This window comes from Crinia signifera, chromosome 5 (assembly GCF_055691185.1).
Source record: "Crinia signifera chromosome 5, ASM5569118v1, whole genome shotgun sequence".
Classification (NCBI taxonomy): Eukaryota; Metazoa; Chordata; class Amphibia; order Anura; family Myobatrachidae; genus Crinia; species Crinia signifera.
The window spans coordinates 316,514,416-316,536,209 of record NC_139221.1 but is presented as its reverse complement, the minus strand read 5'-3'; the positions used below and the strand labels follow the sequence as shown (position 1 = coordinate 316,536,209).

The window sequence follows — 21,794 nt, the reverse complement described above, 5'->3', positions numbered from 1 at the left end:
TTCTTATTCACATTACACTGCACAGTAGAAACCCATATACATGTTATGTTACACAGTAGCGCACTTATACACATTACACCACAGAGTAGCATTCCTTATTCACATTACACTGCACAGTAGTAACCCATATACATGTTATACTACACAGTAGCGCACTTATACACATTACACCACAGAGTAGCATTCCTTATTCATATTACACTGCACAGTAGTAACCCATATACATGTTATGTTACACAGTAACGCGACTATACACATTACACCACAGAGTAGCATTCCTTATTCACATTACACTGCACAGTAGTAACCCATATACATGTTATGTTACACAGTAGCGCACTTATACACATTACACCACAGAGTAGCATTCCTTATTCACATTACACTGCACAGTAGTAACCCATATACATGTTATGCTACACAGTAGCGAGCTTATACACATTACACCACAGAGTAGCATTCCTTATTCACATTACACTGCACAGTAGTAACCCATATACATGTTATGCTACACAGTAGAGCGCTTATACACGTTACACCACAGAGTAGCATTCCTTATTCACATTACACTGCACAGTGGTGTCTTTTAGTCACATTACACCATGTAGTAGTTCCCATTACTCACATAACATCACACAGTAGTACCTCTAAAGCTGGCGGGTGAAAAGCGGCCAAATCACATGTGATTGACAAGCGATCTGATGCGATGTGCAGTCTCGTGCGCATGGGATTGGAGCCAGAGATCAGACCTGCTGCACATGCGACCTGCAGCTCAAACAGCATCCGGCAGTGGGGAATGGGATCACATAGGATATATCATATGCAAAAGGTCAGAATACGATATATATAGTATGTGACCTTGCCACCGGGATGCTCCCGTGTGATTTAAGGAGAATCGCCTGCGACTTCGACCCTCGGAGAAGTCGCATAGTGTATGGAGGACTTTATACATGGTATTCTACACAGTAGTGCCCATATACACATTAAAACAGACTGTATTACCGCTTATTCCCATTAATGTCTGTAATTCACATTACACCACAAAGTAGTACCCCTTATATGTTTTAGGCCATGCAGTAGTGCCCCTTATACATATTACACCTCTCTATAGTACCCCTTATAGAAATTACACCAAACAGTAGCACACCTTATTCACATTACACCTCACAGCAGTAACCGTTATTCACATTACACTGCACAGTAATGTCTGTTATTCACAATACACCACACAGTAGTGCCCCTTACACTTTACACAACAGTAGAGACACTTACAGTATATATGTTTTGCCACAAAAGAGCTTCTTATACATGTTACGCCAAAGAAGAGCTACTTCTACATATAATGCCAAATGAAGCCCATTATACACATTGCCATGTAGAGAGATTTTACCTAATACCTCTCCCATTCCTGCTTCTCGTCGTTCCCCCCTCCCAACGGGCATAACCAGCCCCAGGCTCAAAGAGCCGGTCCTGGTTTTAAAAAATCAGAGCACAAATTAAATAGGGGTTCCCTGTATTTTTTTAAAACCAGGACCAGGCCCAAGGTCCGGTCCTGTTTCCCAAAATACAGGGGACAAAATGAGTAGGGGTCCCCCCGTATTTTGTGAAACAGCACCAGGCCCAGCCAGCAGGGTAAAGCCACAGCCGGGGGAGAGACTTTTTATACAAGACCACTGACCAAAGCATTAACCTCCTGGGCAGGGGTCCTGGGGAAGTGCCCCCCCCCCCCCCCCCAATGAAGGGGTCTCCCACTCCAAAATTCACCTGACCATGGTGATCCTGGGGCTGTCCCTGGTGGGTGGCCACCAGGTTGTTTAGATGTGTACAAAATAGATACAACTATTGTGTGTTGCTGTGGAACTATGAGTCCCAGCAAGCCTCTACCGCATGCAGGGACTTTTAGTCCCACTCCAGCAAAAATACACACACAGCATTAACGGTACAACTTTATTACACACTGAGCCCATCCATACTGATACTTACCTACCTTGACACATAGGTAGGTGTTCCTCCATCCTCTGGCCCTGAAGAAAACCAATGTGGAAGGAATCCATAGTTACCAGGGTCCTCTGGCGTAGATCGCGTCCTCTTCGTTCAAAGTAGGCATCCCACGGTCTTGGCAAAACAAAAAAACCTAGTGACCCGACACCAGTACAAACTGTGGAGAAGCCTCAGGATCTTACTTACCTACTTTTGAAAACCAGTTTCAGGAAGGTGATAGTTGGTAGTAGAATTTTGCACAGTGCCCCATTGAGGGGGCGTGTCATGCTCCACCCAAAGGGCGTGTCTAGCTCCATATATTGAGAGATTGTGAAGAGAGATTGTGAACGTGGCACCTAGAAGCGTGGGTGTGTACTGCTACATCTGAGAGGAATCTCTTAAAGGGGCAGATGTATGAACGGTCGGTATGGGGGAGAAGGGGTATTAGCGCACGTTATGTGCACTGATACCGCTTCTCCCCCATGTATGAAGCAGGTGAGATGCGGTAATGGACAGGGGCGCTATGCGCCCCTGTCCATATCGGCGCTGCTATCAAAATGATAGCAGGCCGAATGTATGAACGGTCAGCATCGCTGACCGTTCCGCACGAAGCCTGCTTTGGCTTCGCCAGCATCAGGCTGGCGAAGCCCTATCTAAACAGCAGGGACAGCGCTGTCCCTGCTGTCAGCTGTGGGCTGCGCTGGGGATCTCGCGTGAACAGCGAGATCCCGCGCATGCCCAGTGCGGCCGGCTGGGGGACAGGAGATAGCGCATCAGTATTAACCGATGCGCTATCTCCAGAAAGGGACATCGCCGGAGGGGGGAGTTAACGCTCCCCCGCTTCGGCAGACAAGATGTTAATACATCTTGTCGATGTCCCTTCCTGCTTCGCCTCGCTATTGAGGCGAAGCCGGTTAGTATCATAGCGGCGCGATAAGCGCTGCTATGATACATCTGCCCCAAAATTACTTATATCCAAAAGTAGATGAGCCCCAAAGCAGTTAGTAAGAGCGACTATACTTGGTAAAGTGCTGGGAAGTGATGCTGATGATTCAATGTGAATTGATCTATCGCTCATTCCATTTTTTCCACAAAAATGTTACAATGTAATGTGGGCTAGCTGACATGAGGGAGATAGGGAGATTGCTGCTATGTCAGGGAGTCTCCTGCAGTATACAGGAGGATAGGTAACTATGATGTAACAGTGTAATGTGGGCTAGGTGACATGAGGGAGATTGCTAGACTAATGAGGGAGATTGCTGCTATGTCAGGGAGACTCCTGAAGAATGCAGGAGGGGAGGTAACTATGATGTAACAGTGTAATGTGGGCTAGGTGGCATGAGGGAGATTGCTGCTATGTTAGGGAGTCTCCTGCAGGCGGGTAGGCAACTTACATCCTGCGGCTCCTCCTCCCGAATACCGCTATTGGCCACCGAGTGACTCCTGATTGGTTCATTTTCACTTCCCAAAAGTACTGTAGATGAAATGTGCAAGGTTGGCCACCAGAGGGTGCTCTGCACTGACATGATCTTTCCTTGAGACTATTTTCCCTGATAACTGTGGACATCAAATACTAAGGGGCCCATTTATCATGATCGCATTTACAATGCAAACTGGTCGGAATATTAATATTGCGATCATATCGGGGCAATGTATCAATATTAAGGGCGCAGGGACAGGGCTCCGATAGGAGCCCGTCCCTGCGAAGCCCTAACCTGGAAGCTCAGCGAATGCGCGGTTATGCGCTGACCCCCGCCGACCCCTCTAGGCTACAATGGGCTATCACCACATTATAATGGCGATAGCCCAGGAGTGCAATTCAGGGCTGCCCGATGTTAATACATCGGGCAGCTTCGCATCCCCCATAGAGATCTATGAGGGATGCGGCCGGCGGCGCTGCAGGGAGGATCCCCCTTTAATACATTTGGGGGATACTAAATATTTGCGGTGAACCCCCCGAAAACTGAGTTTTTCGGGGATTTAACCACAAATATTGCTTGATAAATGCAGCCCTTAATCACACACTCCTGCAAAAGCATATCTGCCTACCCTCCCCAAACAGCTTGGTCACTCCCGAAACATGTGTGACTTGCCTGGAAAGGTGGGCAAGTCACCTACACCACCCCAGACCCCTCCCCCTATGGATGGTAAACTTACGAGCAGGGCCTTCTTACATCTCTACTGGTTTATTCCTGTGTTCCCCATGTGTGCTGTAGCTATATAAGTTAATAATAATCTGCCTAAAAGCCAGCCCCACGCAACATGTATAATCCACCAAGGGAGCAGTGCCTGCTACTGGCCAGCAAAATGGCTGCATCGTAGGCTGTAACTACACTTCATACTTGCCCAGGGCTGGTGCAAGGCACCGGAGAGCCCGAGGGGGGGGGGGGTACCTGCGGCGCTGTGTGATCTGGCAGCGGGGTCCCTGCAGTGATGCATGCTGGCAGCCAGGCGGCAGCGCTGATGGGTTTGAAAACTCACCGCACGCTGGATTGGCTGAATCTCAGAGGGGGGGGGGGGGGGGGGGTCGTCGAGGCCGCGGCTTTGCATCGGAGGCTGGCGAAAAGAAACCCTTCAATGCAGTATCAGTTCTGATACATTGGAAAATGGGGTAAGATTGGGGTTTTACTGCATTTTCAGTTTGATACATCTCCCCCCTTACCTGATATGAGATCTGGTTACCACCCTCTAATTCCGCCTGATAAGCATTCTGATCGCACATATGCCAAGGAGGGTTACAGTGTCAGGCTGCAGTGTGAAAGCATTACTAAGTTTTAAAGTTTTAATGCACATGGGCTGTTGCTATGGCCAACCAATCAGATACTATCCATTATCTTCTAGAAGGTGCCAAATAAAAAAAAAATTATATATATATATATATATATATATCTGCCATCTCTACATCATTCAGGGATATAAGTGGCTGCTGCAGCCTCCTTGGACCTTCTGCAAACCAATTGCCTCTCCTACAGTACCTGATAGGCAACTAACCCCACAGCTTACACTCTAGCTTGCCATCGGTGTAGCCGCCAGCCACCTGGTGAGGTGTGCACTATTTTTCTATTCAATTTTGGTTATAGAAGGAAAAGCAAATAGAAAAGTCTTATGGGCAAATTGTTTTTCTACATTCAATCCCAATGCACTCCGGTAGTGTAAATCGAATAGAAAAATAGTCTTGTCAAGCAAGACATAGCACAGATATGTACTATCTAGCCAAATCGAATGTATTTGCAATGCATACCATAACAATAAAAAAAAAAAAAAAAATTTAATCCCACACTGTGTGCCTACTAGAACAGCCACTAGTGTAATGTGCCTCCTGGTTTCCAAAGTTGCAAGTCGAGACTACCTGTTAGCCGGATCTGTGCCTGTGTAACAGTGATGGGGTGAGAGCAGAGGGCCACCTGTCTGCCATCACCAGCATTACACATTGCATTTGCCTTTAACTCTATTTCTGCATTTGTGCAGGATATCCTGAGGTAATCATTACATGCTTTTCCTGCTGTGTGTACTGGCAATCTGCTAACCTGTACACACACACCAGGAGCTGTCAATACCCAGTTACATCCAGTTTTAGGTCCAATATTACACCCACAAAGCTAGTACAGTTAATATTGTTTAGGTATTACACCCTGGGGTCTCCCTTCTGTACTTTAGATGCTGCCAAGCCCTGTTCCCAGGTTTTACCTCAAGTTGGTGTGGCCTTAATCACTCCTTTTACACCTCTGTCCAAGGGTGTAATTACCATAGGTGCAGCAGATATGGGGCCCACAGCTGAAGGGGTGCCCAACTTCCTTGTCTGGCCTATGTTTTCTGCGAGTTATTTTTCCTTTAGATGGTACATGGGGCCCCCACACGACTAGTTACGCCCCTGCCCTTCTTTCCCTGAGAAGTCTCTGAAATGGTCAACATACCAACTAGGTCACCCCCTAGTGTAGCTTTCCCATAGACCAACTTATAAGCCCAGATATACACCATTTAGGGAGACACCAAGTAGGGATTCATGTTTTATTACAGAAAACCACCACAGGGTAACAGTTACACTTCACTGTTCCGCTGATCCACTCACAATTATATATAACATTAACAAGAACCAAACTCTTGGGTTCTTGGTCACACAGATGGCATCTGGACAAGTCATTCAGCCAAGCCGAGATTTTCTTTCCACAGATTTCACGACTCCAACAGCAACGGTCTGCTTCAAGTCCCGAGCAGCGAAGCGCCCTGCAAACACGACATGTTGAGGTTAGCATGACCAGTGTCCTACACCATGACAAGTCCCAGATTATGGTCTACCCTTAGAGGACTTGTTCCATCACAGTAACTGGAAAAACTCCACCAGGTCATAATCAGACCTTTATACAAAGACGTATGGGCCAACTCTGTATGGCGAGTGTAGTGGCCAACCCACCAGCTCCAAATACTGGTCAGGATCTTAGGACTAATTGCAGGTCCACCAGCATTTCCTTTGTAAATGCTTTTGAAGGAGGAGAAGTGGCCTCCATACAAAAGAATATCTTGCTTGGTTTCATAACTACTTGCAAATGTAAGTATTTTTTACTAAAGAGCATAGGAGTGGAGGCATCACCCAATTAGAATTTTAGTGGTGGAGAGACGATGACTCGAGTCTCAGCTTTCAGGAACTCCCTCACCTTCTTCCAAAACCAGACTTCGAACCCTTAAGGTGCCCATACACTCATAAGATTTATCTTCAGATCTGGCTGGAACAAAAACATGGTTATGGATGAGTGAGTCAGTTTTCCAGCATTTCCAAGCCAATGGCCAACTGTCATTTGCTCTCATCCATAACCATGTTTTTTGTTCCAACCAGCCGGATCTGAAGATAAATCTCCGTGTGTATGGCCACCTTTAACCTTTCTCCCATGAAACACTATTCCCACAAGGTTAGAGCAAACCGTTCAAGGCACCCCAACAGTCCAGTATTTGAGAACCATGGCTGAGCAGATGGTCAACGCAACCTGAGGTGCCAAGCAGGTTACCTGTGCTCAAGCATGGCTGCCCGTACCTTATGAACCTCTAGTTTACTGTAATCAATGAATAAAGAATGATAATTACCAAGAGGCGGGTAGTCAAAAAACCTTTCCAAACAGAAAGGCTTAATGGGCTTCAGCTTCACAATTGCAGCATCTCCGGATTTCAGCAGAGCTGGGTTGTCCTCTAATTTTTTGCCAGACCGACGATCAATCTTCTCCTGAAGTTCTGAGAACTGGCAGGTAACGTGAGCGGTATGGCAGTCTATGACCGGAGAGTAGCCAGCTTTGATGAAGCCAGGGTGGTTCAGAATGATCATCTTTGAGAGAGAAGGCAATTATTGCAGACAGTCTTGTTTATAGACTTCATACTACCAAACCCTGCTCATTACAACGTAACTCAGGCTTATGCTGCCCATACACTCGTGAGATATTGCATGCAATTACTCAATGTTGACCACATCTGGCTGAAAGCGAATGATTGTATACATTTTCAAATGGGCCATTCAATGCAATGTGTGGGCCCGCCGTTGAATGTCGATAGTATGCGCTGCACACAATATCTACTGAATTGCAGGACCGATCGCATGTCGTTTTTAACCACATGCTATCAGTCAAATGCAATACGAGGGGGGGCGGGCGCGAAGGGACTGCTGGCAGTGTCCGTCTGGGTAGTTTAACACTGAAGGAGCACTAGCAGAATGGTTTCACACTGGGCAGCCCTCATTGGCAAAGAGCTCAGCCAGAGGGCTGGCTGCCTGTCCCCCCCCCCCCCCCCCCCCCTTCAATTCTGCCACCATGCTGACCCACCTAGCGCTACTCCACTGCCCTCTTCCAGCACCTGATGTGCCATCGCAAGATGGCACGAGACATTGTGTGCTGAAAGGGGGAAGTTTTGCTCCATAAGATGCTCTTCAATATGTGATCGGATTCGATGTAACAAGTATATGGGTAGCATTAGTCATGTATTTTAGCCCAAACCATTCATAGACATTACAAGGATTGGTAGGGAAAAAAAAAACCACTTACCTGGGCTGTGAAGCTAATGGCCTCTGTGGGTGGATCACTCTTCGAGTTACCAGCAACATTTCCACGCTTCAGATTCTTGACAGCGATGTTCTTTACATTAAACCCAATGTTATATCCAGGGAACGCCGTCTGCAGGGGCTCATGGTGCATCTCAATAGACTTCACTTCCGCAGTGAAGTTTGATGGCGCAAAAGAAATGGTCATCCCTGGCTTTAGGATACCGGTCTCAATCTTGCCCACTGGAACCGTACCAATTCCTTGTGCAAGAAACAGAGTACATGAGCATAAGGAGTAGATCAGCACGATTTTTGGAATCCTGTATGGATTGTGACTACATAATACACTAAGTCGAAGGTACAAGACAAGCTCTAGGGTCCTTAACACAAGGTGAGAGACTTCCATAAGCGATTGGTGAACTTGGCAGCCCAAGTAGAATATCGGAAACAGTTTAGCTTCCACAAAAGTCACTGGGTTCTAGCAGGAGGTCATGTCCCATAATGGGCCAACAGCTCAGGACTGTGTATATAATGCAGGACTATAGTAAGGAATGGATACAGCAGTTTCAGGTCACATGAACAATACAGTTGGACCTTCCACACAATTATACCCAACCCTTCCAGATGGGACTTTAGAGATGTTAGAGCAGAGTTGCTCGAGTCACCAGACACCAATTGTAGTACAGTTTGGGCTGCAGATTACCCATTGGCAGACACCTGGCACCCCAAATAGACTTTATTTTATTTCCAAAGTGCCCATCATAAGACAGTTTCCAGAGACTTAACTATATTCATGCGCTAGACAAGAGGAAAGGAATCTTACCACCTATCTTGTACACATCTTGAAGGGGTAACCGAAGGGGCTTATTGGATGGACGCACTGGAGGAATGAGGGAATCGATCACCTCCAGCAGCGACTGGCCTTTAGCAAAGCCATCTTTTCGTTTCACCTTCCATCCCCTAAACCAGCTCATCTGAAGGAGATCATAGAGCATGAATTTTAGTGATCAAACATGAAAGAATAACTCAACTTAAAGATGCTTCAGTTCATAGCTATACCCCACACAATACCAAGTGTTTATGGTCCAAGTGGTTCAACTATAGCCCAAAGCTGTCAAGTAGACCCTCTGATAGCTAGGTCACCATCAAAGTTACCCATTACAGGGATTACAATGTATCAAAACCACATAATAGGCACTGTATAATCACAATGTAAGCGCTAGTAGGTAAGGAATCGCCATTCCCTGGTATAAATCGCCATTCCCTGGTATAAATCAGCTTAGTCGGGCAATTAGTCAAGGAGTACATTACACATGAGAAGGTCTAAGGCAGTGGTTCTCCACCTTGGTCCTCAGGACTCCTTAACAGTCCATTTTCCATGTCTCACCACAGAATCTCAAGTCCATTTTCCATGTCTCACCACAGAATCTCAAGTGAAGTAATTAGCTCCAGCTGTGAATTTTTTTAAAATGTGTCTGAATAATGAGTGCACCTGCTGGGTGACCTGGAAAACGTGCATTGTTGGGGGTACTTGAGGACTAGGGTTGGGAACCACTGGTCTAAGGGGGTAGATTTACCAAAGCTTTAAGGTTGCCCATAGCAGCCAGGTTCTAGGTATCATTTACCACATCCTAGAGAGATCTGATGGGTTGCTATGGGCAACCATACCACTTAGTTTTAGAAGCTTTATTACATTTACAACCAGAAGTTTTATGGGCTGATCATTTGCATGTATACATTTGGCTACACTCTTAGACCAGATAGCCATACTGAAAGAATGCTAGGAGACTTCAAACCTAAAGAAAATAGGACCACAAGTGAGCATTGTGGCAAGAAATTACCTTCTGACTCGGTGACGTGATGTTTTCTCCAGTCCACCCAGACACTGGGACAAATGGGATGGTATTGGGGTTATACCCAATCTTCTTCAGGTACATGGTGACATTCTTCACCACTTCCTCAAACCTCTTCTGGCTGTACGGCGGGTCAGTCATGTCCATCTTGTTCACGCACACAATGAGTTGCTTCACACCCATGGTGTAGGCCAGAAGTGCATGTTCCCTGGTCTGACCATTCCTGGACACACCAGCCTCAAACTCACCTGTGGCAGCAGAGACCACCAAGAGAGCCACATCAGCCTGAAATGAGAGTGGATTAGTGACTGGCTGGGCTGGCCAAGAGGTGCTTCATGCAAAGCCATCACAGATACCTACCTGAGAAGTGCCAGTGATCATGTTTTTAATGAAGTCCCGGTGCCCAGGAGCATCGATGATGGTTATTGTGTATCTGTTGGTTTGGAATTTCCAGAGAGATACATCAATGGTGATTCCACGCTCCCTCTCTGCCTTCAGCTTGTCCAGAATCCAGGCATATTTGAAGGAGCTCTTCCCAATCTAGGATAGATTGTAATGTCACTTATAGGACGAAGGGATTACCAATTGCTGTCCTTTACTAGACAGTTACACCACTGGTCTTAGTAGGTGGTCGTTAGTTACATTAATGTCTCCTGTATCAGTTGCACCTAATTATCCATCTCCATTTCCTTTGTGGCATATACAGGACATATTTGACTAGACTGATTTATAACCTCCCACAACACCCAGCAACCAGACCACTGAGGCCAGGAGTGAGCTGTGTTAGTGGTCCACCTACTGGATGGACCAATAGAAGCTATGCAACTCCTATTTCTGTAGAACTGCAGTCACCAGCATGTCCTGCCAGAATACTGGGACTGTTCCTTGAGGGCCACTGGCATAGAAGGCCCACCATGAGACTGCAATGTTAGATGCCAATGTTCAGGGGTATGGCCAGCAGCCACATTGGTTTGCTCAACCAATAAGCCCCCCTTTCACATTGCTATGCTGGGTTGGACCAGAGATCTTTCACATTAAAAACCCGGGTCACCCATATTTAACCCTACTTATAACCAAGGTGAAATTGCAGTGTTGTTAGAGCAGAGTTCGAAGCTTTGGTGATTTCACACTGCACCTCGACCTGGGTCCATGTCAGCAGCCTGGCAATTTCCGAGGTGCGGTGTGGAAGGGGTACTAAGAGGGCTTGGTCTGGGCCCCTTAACCCACACTACTCAATGCCCTGCAGAAGGGATATAGGTCTGTGCAATATAAATAAAGGCAACATGTAAGTATATAACAAATTCAGGGGCAGATTAAGCTCGGTGAAGTGTCTTCTATCACTGGCCAATCAGATATTTTGACCACAGATGTTGGCACTCAAAAGGGCCAGATGCACAAAGCTTCAAAAAGTGATGTGGAGAGAGATAAAGTACCAGCCAATCAGCTCCTATCTGTTAAATTTCAAAACCAGCCTGTAACGTGGCAGTTCAGAGCCGATTGGCTGGCTGTTTATCAGTGTCAACTATCCCTTTCTGAAGCTTGGTGCACCTGCCCCCAAGACCTCCTTTCAGTAAGTGCTCAGGAGCGAGGATGCAGAATCGGAATCCGTTTGGAGAGTCAGAAAGCCCCCAAGTGTCAGAATGCAGCAACACACATTGGTGGCTGAACATTTATGATATGACTCCCAACATGACCCGTTCCAGGAGGGACAAAGCGCTTTGCTTCTGGTCTTCCTTTTAATTTATGATTTCCTCACCTGTATTGAAACCTTTCTTATCAATTGGCCTGCTCAATACAGGTGAGGCAATCATAAGTCACAGGAGTCTACAATAGAGTATTCTGTCCCTCCTGAAGAGGGTCATGTTGGGACGTATGACATTAACTACTCTGAATACTGGAGTGAGTGTCCCCTGAAGACATTCCAGGTGGAGCTACAGGAAGTCAAAGCCACCAACTGGTTATCACAAATACATGGTGCAATCATCAACTCCTTTATACATACAGGGCTACTGTCACTAAACCAGGATACAGACTGAGGAACAGTTACCACACAGAGGGGTTTATTCTAGTTCATTCTTTCTGACAAAATCCTTCTTAGATGGACAAAACCATGTGCACTGCAGGGGGGCAGATGTAACATGTGCAGAGAGAATTAGATTTGGGTGAGTTATTTTGTTTCTGTGCAGGGTAAATACTGACTGCATGATTTTACACTTCAATATAGATCTCACTTTGAAGAAAAACCCCACCCAAATCTAATTCTCTCTGCACAAGTTACATCTGCCCCACCCGCAGTGCACATGGTTTTGTCCATCTAAGAAGGATTTTGTCAGAAAGAATGGACTAGAATAGCCCCCAGAGTCTGATGCCACCATTACAGTGCAAGTTTCAAATATATCTAAACTTAAGCCCAGATGGTTAAATCAAGTTAAGTCACCTGTGTTCATATTTAGCTATCCTTAAAACCTAGACTAATAGTGGAGCTTGGGAAACCGTTACAGAAAAGCCACAAGTTATGCACTGTATAGGACCCACTGAGTCACATTAGGCCAGTCATGTCCAAACTACAGCCCCCAGCTGTTATAAAAGTACAGCCTCAGTCATGTCTTGCCAGAGTTTTGCTTTTCAGGAATGCTAAAACTATGGCAAGGCATGCTGGGATGTGTAGTTCCACAACAGCTGGAGGGCCGCAGGTTGGACATGCCTGCATTTGCAAAGACCCTGCAACATACTAGGAGCATATAGTTTTATGTAGAAGCGGAGCGCTGCAGAATACTTATCAGTGGGCTATTAAACAGGGTGAGATGCAGCTAACTGAGGCAGAAGGTGAAATCTCCCATAGTAACCAGTCAGTTATCAAGGTGTTCAGCCAAATTGTTGCTATAGGAAACCGCGAGTTTCTCTTAAAGGTTTGAGACACCTCTTCGATGGACTTACTTGACCACATGTAGCCAAGTAAGGGAGTCTATGTACTAAGCAAGTAGTTCCCAACCCTGGTCCTCAAGTACCCCCAATATGGTTTCCAGGTCTCTACATAGAATCACAAGTGAAATAATTATCTCCACCTGTGGATCTTTTAAAATGTGCCTGAATAATCTGCGCACCTGCCGGTGACCCGGAAAATGTACTGTTGGGAGCACTTGAAGACCAGGGTTGGGAACCACTGTACTAAGCCAAGAACACACTAATCAGCACATGTTAGACGGTTTTAAAAATGACAGGAGCTGATCAGTTAGTACATCAACCCCTTAGTGATCTAATGCACCCTTCTATGCAACTACCCACTGAAAGGAGGACTTCAGACCACTTACCTGACCAGCTGCTGCCTCCAGCTTCTCCAAAGACCTGGTGTCATAGCCACCACACTTGTAGATAAGGTGACCAGTGGTGGTGGATTTACCAGAGTCCACATGTCCAATAATAACAATGTTTAGATGAGCCTTTCCTTTCTCAGTCATGTTGTCCACCTCTCCCAATACAGCCTCACAAACCACAGCTTCTCCTCCACTCGAACAATAACCTCACAAACCACCGCTCTCCTCTTCTACCAGTCCAAGCACACAGACCACCACTGTTCTCCTCTCCTCGCTCTTTCTTTGCTTGGCAAATACCATACAGGCCAGCTAGACTTTATAGTATCAGGCTATGGTAATAGGCTGGATTAATACCAGCTAAATCCTTGTGTGCACTCCTGGTTACAATAATCAAGCCAAAAAGGCTCTTGTTAACCCATCGCATCCAACTCAGAATTTAAAACTCTTTAGTGGGGTGAAATTTAAAACTTTATCCAAAAATAAGTACATAGTTATTCCCTCAGGACTTTGGCTACTGTTAGGGTGATGCCAGTGTTTAAACTGTATGGTTCGTATTTATTATATTTTTAAGCGGAAGACACTAATTGGAACATGGAGAGAAATAAGAATCCCAATTAAATGGGCACGGGTCATTGGGTCAACCACTGAAGGTCTGCGTCTCAAGTTTGGTGTCCTTACATGCACAAAACATAGGTATACTATACTGTCCCTTTAGACTGGGGCACTCATGAATTACTGTACACAGGTTCTGTGGCTGGCTAACTTCAAGCCAGAATTTCACAAGGCCCTAGAACCAGTGTAATCCATGAGTGTCTCTGTTTAAAGGGACAGTACAGTAAGAATGCACACACATACAAAAATGAAACTCCAATAAAACCAGATTTTTAAACATGTCTAAAAATCTGATTCAGCAATCGATTGTCGATCCCTATTAATTTTTGATTGGGATTGCCAAAAGGGGGAGCCCACACATTAAAGATTAATTGTGGCAATCGTCTCCAGAACGGAGGATTGTCACAATTAATTGCTGATGTATGGGGCCCATAAGCCTAGCCAAACAAGTCATGTGTTTTAGATTTATCAAATTATGCACAGGTGAGATAATCTGGTTTGTTAGGTCAGTAATTATCCATCCCCGCTGTTACTACAGATGGAAATCCTGAAAACATGACCTGTTGGGGGCACTGTAGTTGAGAACCATTGCACTAGATACAGATTCTTAAACTCGGTCCTCAGGACCCCACACAGTGCATGTTTTGCAGGTCTCACACAATCACATGTGAAATAATTAGTTCCACCTGTTTATCTTTTAAAATGCAAAATGTGTCAATGGGTAATCAATGCACCTGTGCACCTGCTGGGTGACCTGGAAACCGTGAACTGTGTGGGGTCCTGAGGACCGAGTTTGAGAACCCCTGCACTAGGATAAAGGGGTAACAAGAAGCAAATTCTCTGATCCATACTCCATATAATGACCTGACCCCTATCCGTGTGAACCCCGAGCAATTGCGCCCTTCTTAGAAAGTACCCTAATGGTGGGTACACACTGGACACTGGTAATGAGGTCTGAGGCGGTGTGGCCAAGCAACAATTGCTGTTTGTCTCTTGTGTGAAAGCAGATCTCCCCAGGACAAGGGATCATTTGGTCTACACTGCAGCATGATGGTCGACAGTCATTAGGTCGACACCATTAGGTCGACATGGGTCTAGGTCGAAGTGGGGAAAGGTTGACATGGTTCTAGGTCGAAAGATCATTAGTTCGACAGGTCGTTAGTTCGACAGGTCATTAGTTTGCTGGGGTTTTTCACTGTTTTTTTACCTGAATGTCAACACACTCAACATGGACACAGTTTAAAGAGCACCGCATCCCCTCACTGCGCTCGCAATGCGTCGGGCACGGTGCCTCACTGCGCTCGCAATGCGTCGGGCACACTATTTTATTGTCCCACCACGCCCTAGTGGATGGTAGGGCATGAAATACCGCCTGTCGGCACATGTCGGCTCAAAAAAAACAGTGAAAAATCCATGTCGACCTTTTGACTGTCGACCTAGACACTTTCGAACTAATGACCTTTCGACCTAGAACCATGTTGACCTTTTCCTATGTCGACCTTTTCCCATGTCGACCTAATGGTGTCGACCTAATGACTGTCGACCATTATGCTGTAGACCAAATGACCGCATCCCCAGGACAGGTGCATTGTGGGATGTTAGTCTTAGGATACTAGTTTTGCATCCTTTTGCAGAGTTACTAATATTGGGGGTTATTCTGAGCTGATTCGCTGTCGTGCGAATTTGCACAGTGATCGATGAATGCATGCACAACAGCAAACAGCGACAAATATCAGCAATTTTATTTATTTGCAAGCTGGCAGCAGTTAGAATGAAGGGAAGTTGCCAGTTGGGGGTGGTAACCGAATGTTCTGGTAGTATCAGGGAAAACTGCAGGTGCGCTAAAGTGTTTCCAGGGAGGGTCTGTGATGCCAGCTCCGATCAGCCGGTCTCTGTTGCACAGTTGTGGAAGGTCGACACAATCGTTAGTTCGAGATTTAAAAGGTCGACATGGGGTTTTTATTTTTTTTGAGCCGTCATGTGCCGACAGGCGGTATAACATGTCCTAGCATTCAGGGAGAATAGAATATTGTGCAGAGCAAGGGGACGCGGTGCACCAATACAGCATCCATGTCGACCATGTTGACATTCAAGACCAAAAAAAAAGGGGAAAACCCCATGTTGAACTTTTGACCGTCGATCTAATGCTTGTGTCGTCCTTTCAACCCTGTCGACCTATTTGGGGTGTTGACCTTTAGTGGCCCACTCGATGCATGTCGACCTCTGATTGGTCGACACAATGACCCACACCCGTTTGGATTTGTAGTTGTACAGCGATAGGCGTTCAGCGATATTTCCGCAAGCCATTCGCAGGCTTGCACAGGGCAGGTTTTCACTCTGACGGGGCGTCGGCTACCGGATTGCGAGGCTCTGCAAAGTCTCACCGCAGCAATAACGTCTGCATGACCCCTGACATGTTTTGAGGATTTCTATCTGTGGAACAGTTGGGATAAGTACAGGCAGCAAAATGTTCACCTCTGCATGATTAAAGAAATCCAGACGGCATGGCCTGTCAGAGTTTACTTGTGTACTAGAGATGGCAACGCCTGCTGTGTCGTAATGGTAGTGTACAGCCCAGTATGATTTATTTCCCACAGAGGCAGAATTCTTAGTTTAAACAGTTACTTATTATTACTTATCACTGTTCATATTCATTTTGCCATTATTACGAATTGTTGCTGTGAATGTTCCAGAAGCGCAGTTGCCAAAAATTCATAAATTCAGCGAGCGAGTTAAAGAAAAGCTCAAAAAACAGTGAAAAATCACAGTTTTCATTAGGTGTAACCCAGATTCAGAACACCTCACCTAATCTTCTGCACCTGTCTCTCCGCTATGAAACGTCTGGCAAAGGTTAACCCTTTGCGTGCCAAGTGGGTTTGTCAAAATAGGTGCGAAAATTGCATCAAACGTTTTTATTCATCATAATGATCTGTAACGTTACCTAATATAGGAATTATAATCTTTTTTTTTTTTTTTATTTGAATTTCTATAACAAATGTGAGCGACGCCGGGATTTTTAGTGGATATTTTGCACATCGCTCACAGAGATGTTGACACTCAAAGGATTAAATTAAGGCAAATAGGACGTTATTCAGGTCCATACGCACGGGGACCGATGTTTTATTAATGCGCATGTGCATTTCTGTGGGCAGGGGGCAGAGAGGGGCGTGGGGAGGCAGGCGGCCCCAGCTTTTCATGGGCGTTGCCTCAGAGCAACCTTACATATGCTCGCATGTTCCACATCATTCGATGGTTGCGGACTATCAAATGATTCGGTTTTTTTTATCGCTGGCTGTTCGCAACGTGATTAGTAGCTCATACCTCCCAACATGACCCTCTCCAGGAGGGACAAAATGCTCTATTCCTGGACTTTCCTCTTAATTTATGATTGTCATCACCTGTGGTGACACACCTTTCTTATCAATGAACCTGTTTAAAACAGGTGCTGGTAATCATACATTACCAGGGAAGTCCAGAAACAGTATTGTGTCCCTCCTGGAGAGGGTCATGTTGGGAGGTATAGTAGCTGGCATTTGTGGGCGGTAAGCTGCCATTTTCTGGGAGTGTCAGGGAAAATGCAGGTGTGGCCAGGTATGTGAGGGGAAGTCATGTGACGTCAGCTCCGCCCCCGATCAGCCTGATTCTATCACAGCCGCTGAGTAAGTCCTGGGCTACGCACACACTGCACACACTGGGAATCATTACATGGTGAGCGGCTGTTATCTGGGAGTGTCAGGTAATACGCAGGCGTGGCCAGGTGTGTGAGGGGAAGTCATGTGATGTCAGCTCTGCCCCCGATCAGCCTGATTCTATCACAGCCACTAAGTCCTGGGCTATGGACAGACTGCGCACACTGGGGAATCATTACATGGTGAGCGGCTGTTATCTGGGAGTGTCAGGTAATACGCAGGCGTGGCCAGGTGTGTGAGGGGAAGTCATGTGATGTCAGCTCCGCCCCCGATCAGCCTGATTCTATCACAGCCACTAAATCCTGGGCTACACACAGACTGCACACACTGGGGAATCATTACATGGTGAGCGGCTGTTATCTGGGAGTGTCAGGGAATACGCAGGCGTGGCCAGGTGTGTGAGGGGAAGTCATGTGATGTCAGCTCCGCCCCCGATCAGCCTGCTTCTATCACAGCCACTGAGTAAGTCCTGGGCTACACACAGACTGCGCACACTGGGGAATCATTACATGGTGAGCGGCTGTTATCTGGGAGTGTCAGGGAATACGCAGGCGTGGCCAGGTGTGTGCGGGGAAGTCATGTGATGTCAGCTCCGCCCCTGATCAGCCTGATTCTATCACAGCCGCTGAGTAAGTCCTGGGCTACGCACACACTGCACACACTGGGGAATCATTACATGGTGAGCGGCTGTTATCTGGGAGTGTCAGGGAATACGCAGGCGTGCCCAGGTGTGTGAGGGGAAGTTATGTAGGCCATGACAACGCTGGACGTTCCCCTGGGAACACAGACAGGGGATGCCTGGCAGGGTCGGCTGGCTGACGTCACATAATGCCAGCACACGCCGACTCCGACAGAAAAAAAGTCAGTTTTATTTCCGAAGGGGAGAGAAATCATTCGATAGTCGCCGACCATCAAATTATTTTTCTGTTCATGCGAGGGGAAGTGTTCTCCTACATTCTCTTGCATGAGAGAATTTGGTGGCGAGGGGGCATTTGGCCATGTGGCGGGCAGCATTAAGCTGCTCGCAAAGCAACTGCGACCAATATTGAATCACCCCCATAATTCGTAAACGATATTGTCTAGTGTGTATGGGGCATAAGAGAGCTGCAGCTTGTATGATGACAGGCAAGGGGTAAGCTTAGCCCATCCTCTGTAAGGTAAGCTTCCTCTTCCTCTGCAATGTCTCTATTCCTTTTATAGCTATATCTGACAGTAGCTGCTGCTGAGCCTGTCTCATTCACCCACCCGGAAGCTGCTCTGCAGAAATCTCAGGCAGCAGCAGCATCACAGAGAGAGTAGGGAGCAGCCTGCAGTCCCTGGCAGCCAAGGTACAGTGTGCTGAATGCAGTGCAATCAGAGTGCATGGCCTGGGGAGGGAGATCATCAGTATATGCAGTGTCGTCTGTCCTGTGCATGCATACATAGATTATACTGGGATGAATGAACACTTGCAGGTGGCTGCATTTCCTGCAGACTGCCGTTGAGGTGTGAGATGAATTACTGTACCTGCTGTGATGATATAGGATGGTGAGCTGGTTTATAGTAGGATGTGACTGTAGGATTTAGGTGCTGTATGGATGTATAGCAATGTAATAGTCTGCACACATCTTGACTGACACTTGCAGATGTTCTCACCCACCTGCAAGGCTATTGTGAATGATTATTATTTGTATGATTATCACTTGCTGCTGTGGCATTGTGCAAGCTGGCTGCTCCCCCCCTGTGTGTGTGTAGGAACTGACATATTGTAGTATTACTGCTGGACACCAGCAGACTAGCAACTGACAAAGGGCAATTGAGTTTCTTTTTTTTAACTGCTAAAATGTTTCAGTTATGATCTGTTGTGTAGATGGGGTGCTGGCTGCATGATCTGTGGTGCTGGCTGCATGATCTGTGGTGCTGGCTGCATGATCTGTGGTGCTGGCTGCATGATCTGTGGTGCTGGCTGTATGATCTGTGGCGGGGGTCACATACTGTATAGAGCCAGTGAGACCGTTCCAAGGATATGGTTGCGCAATAGGGAAGACACTAACGGTATTTCTCATCCCTTACAGACAGATGAAATAACAACCAATCAGCGAGTAACATTTTCATTTGAAATACAGCCTGTATATTGCAAGGCAGAAGCTGATTGGCTGATACCAGTGATATACTACTGTTGTTTGAATAATGATTTAATTCCTTGTTCCACCTGTAATATTACAACTGGATACCAATCTTATTATCTTTAACCGGCGGCTCCCGAAGTGGCTGTACGGGTGGATCGCGTGTACACATAGCACGATGCGCTGATATATTTCTAGATTTATCGGGCATCGGCTGTGTTGCAGAGCCAACGCGATATATCTGCGACCTATGCCATTCACAGATATATCGTTTGTACACACTGCCCGATAGTGCATTGACATATCAGCTGTTCAATCGAACGCCCGATATATCGACCAGTGTGTACGCACCTTAACTACAAGAAGCCATTTATGCTATCACACCTTAATATCGTTATTATTAGCTGAGTGCGACTTCCCGTTCTGCTAGTGACATTCTGGAGAACAAAGGTTCCCAACCATGGTCCTCCAAGCACACTACAGGCGATATCCAATTGTTCAGCTCCCCAGGGGGTAGTGAGCTTAAATGCGGTGGCAGGAGCTGATCGCATCCAAATGGGCAAACAATTGAATAGCTCCGTTGGGGGCCATCTACTGACACCGAAAACTATTGAATATTGCCCTAAAGGTGCCCATACATTGTGCAAATTTGCAGGTGCGATGCGATGATGCGCGCTCCCACGCACATCCCATTACACAGTTCAAAAAGTATGTGCTGCACATACTTTTTGAACTAGATCCCGATCGCACCGCACACAAATCTCATGCAATTTGCGTGCGATGGGAATTCAAAATGCATGCAATGATCACACCGTGTATGGGAACCCTTAAGGTGCGTACACACGGGCGGGGGGGAGATATATTGCTAAGCAATATATTGCAAGCTCCTGCGACCAGCGATTACAATGGGGCAGAAAACGGGAGCGCGCACCCGGCGATTTATCGCTGCTGCGCACTCCAATCACTGGCAATATGGTCGCCTGTGACCATATTCCCAGTGATTATAGCCCCTATCGCCCCCGTGTCTACACAGAATTAGTGTTAAGGATAGCCGTACTTGATCACAGCTGTATTGATTAGTACTTTAATTATTGGGATATCCCTAAAGCCTGCACTGTTCGTTTTATTTTTCTTAGATATCTGCTAAGGCGCACCTGGGGTGCTCTTTACATCCTGGAGAGCTTTGCAGAGCAGAGGGTGATCAAAGGCCCCCAACTTATACTTGTCTAATATTTACTGCTCTGACGTGATATTACGGGGCAGGCGGAGGTTGACGTGTTGGGAGGTACCGTATGCATACCTCCCAACATGTCCCTCTCCAGGAGGGACAAAATGCTCTGCTCCTGCACTTCTCTCTTGATGTATGATTACCATCACCTGTGTTGAAGCACCTATCTCATCAATTAACCTGTTCAACACAGGTGATGGTAATAATCATGCATGAGCGGGAAGTCCAGGAGTAGAGCATTGTGTCCCTCCTGGAGAGGGCAATGTTGGAAGGTATGCTGATGCAGTGTCATACCCCCCAACATGACCCTCTCCAGGAGGGACACAATGCTCTGCTCCTGGACTTCCCTGGTAATGTATGATTACCATCAACCTGTTCTAAACAGGATAATTGATAAGGTTTCTCCCCAGGTGATGGCAATCATACATGGGAAAACTATTTTATTTATTTATTAACAGTTTCTTATACAGTATAGCTCAGCATATTCCGTTGCGCTTTACAAAGGGGACAGTGATACAACAAAACAGGGTATTTACAGACAGTCAAAATGTAGGAGGGCCCTGCTCGCAAGCTTACAATCTAGTAGCAGAGCGTAGTGTCCCTCCTGGAGAGGGTCATGTTGGGAGGTATGCAGTCAGTACGTTTGGAGTGACAGTTGGTGGCAGTGGGTGTGGCTCCCCTATTTGAATTTTGAACTGCGCTGAAGCCCCTCTCTGAAGACTCCCCTGTGCGTTACGGGATACGGTTGGTTGGTCGAGCTAAAGATGGTCATTAGGTCGACACCACTGGGTCAACATACTGCAAGGTCGACAGGGGTCTAGGTCGACATGGGTCAAGATCTACAGGTCATTAGGTCGACACAAGCATTAGGTCGACCTGGTCTAAGTTAACAGTCAAAAGGTCGACATGGGGTTTTTCACACTTTTTTTGAGCCGACATGTGTATTTCATGCCCTACCATCCACTAGGGCGTGGAGGGAGAATAAAATAGTGTGCCG

The 21,794-nt window shown here is 46.5% G+C and overlaps 2 protein-coding genes across 3 annotated transcripts in view; one reads left to right on the top strand and one right to left on the bottom strand.

Annotated features, from left to right (window-relative positions):
- Window positions 1–5,974: 5,974 nt before the first annotated feature.
- LOC146005566 (elongation factor 1-alpha) lies at window positions 5,975–13,461 on the bottom strand. The gene is made up of 7 exons (XM_083144849.1): window positions 13,161–13,461; window positions 10,210–10,389; window positions 9,838–10,134; window positions 8,820–8,970; window positions 8,001–8,257; window positions 7,057–7,291; window positions 5,975–6,204 (listed from the first exon to the last, which is right to left on the bottom strand). Exons 1-7 carry the CDS (start codon window positions 13,305–13,307, stop codon window positions 6,122–6,124), a joined length of 1,350 nt encoding a protein of 449 aa, XP_083000975.1. The 5' UTR covers window positions 13,308–13,461; the 3' UTR covers window positions 5,975–6,121.
- A 5,187-nt stretch (window positions 13,462–18,648) lies between these two features.
- The window catches only part of CYRIB (CYFIP related Rac1 interactor B), a 134,959-nt gene continuing 131,813 nt past the window's right edge, over window positions 18,649–21,794 (top strand). Inside the window, exon 1 of one of the 2 annotated variants that reach the window (XM_083144847.1) lies at window positions 18,649–18,792. The gene's annotated coding sequence lies outside the window, so the exon portion shown is untranslated. The remainder of the gene's footprint in view (window positions 18,793–21,794) is intronic. The other variant, XM_083144842.1, reaches the window with a different exon arrangement.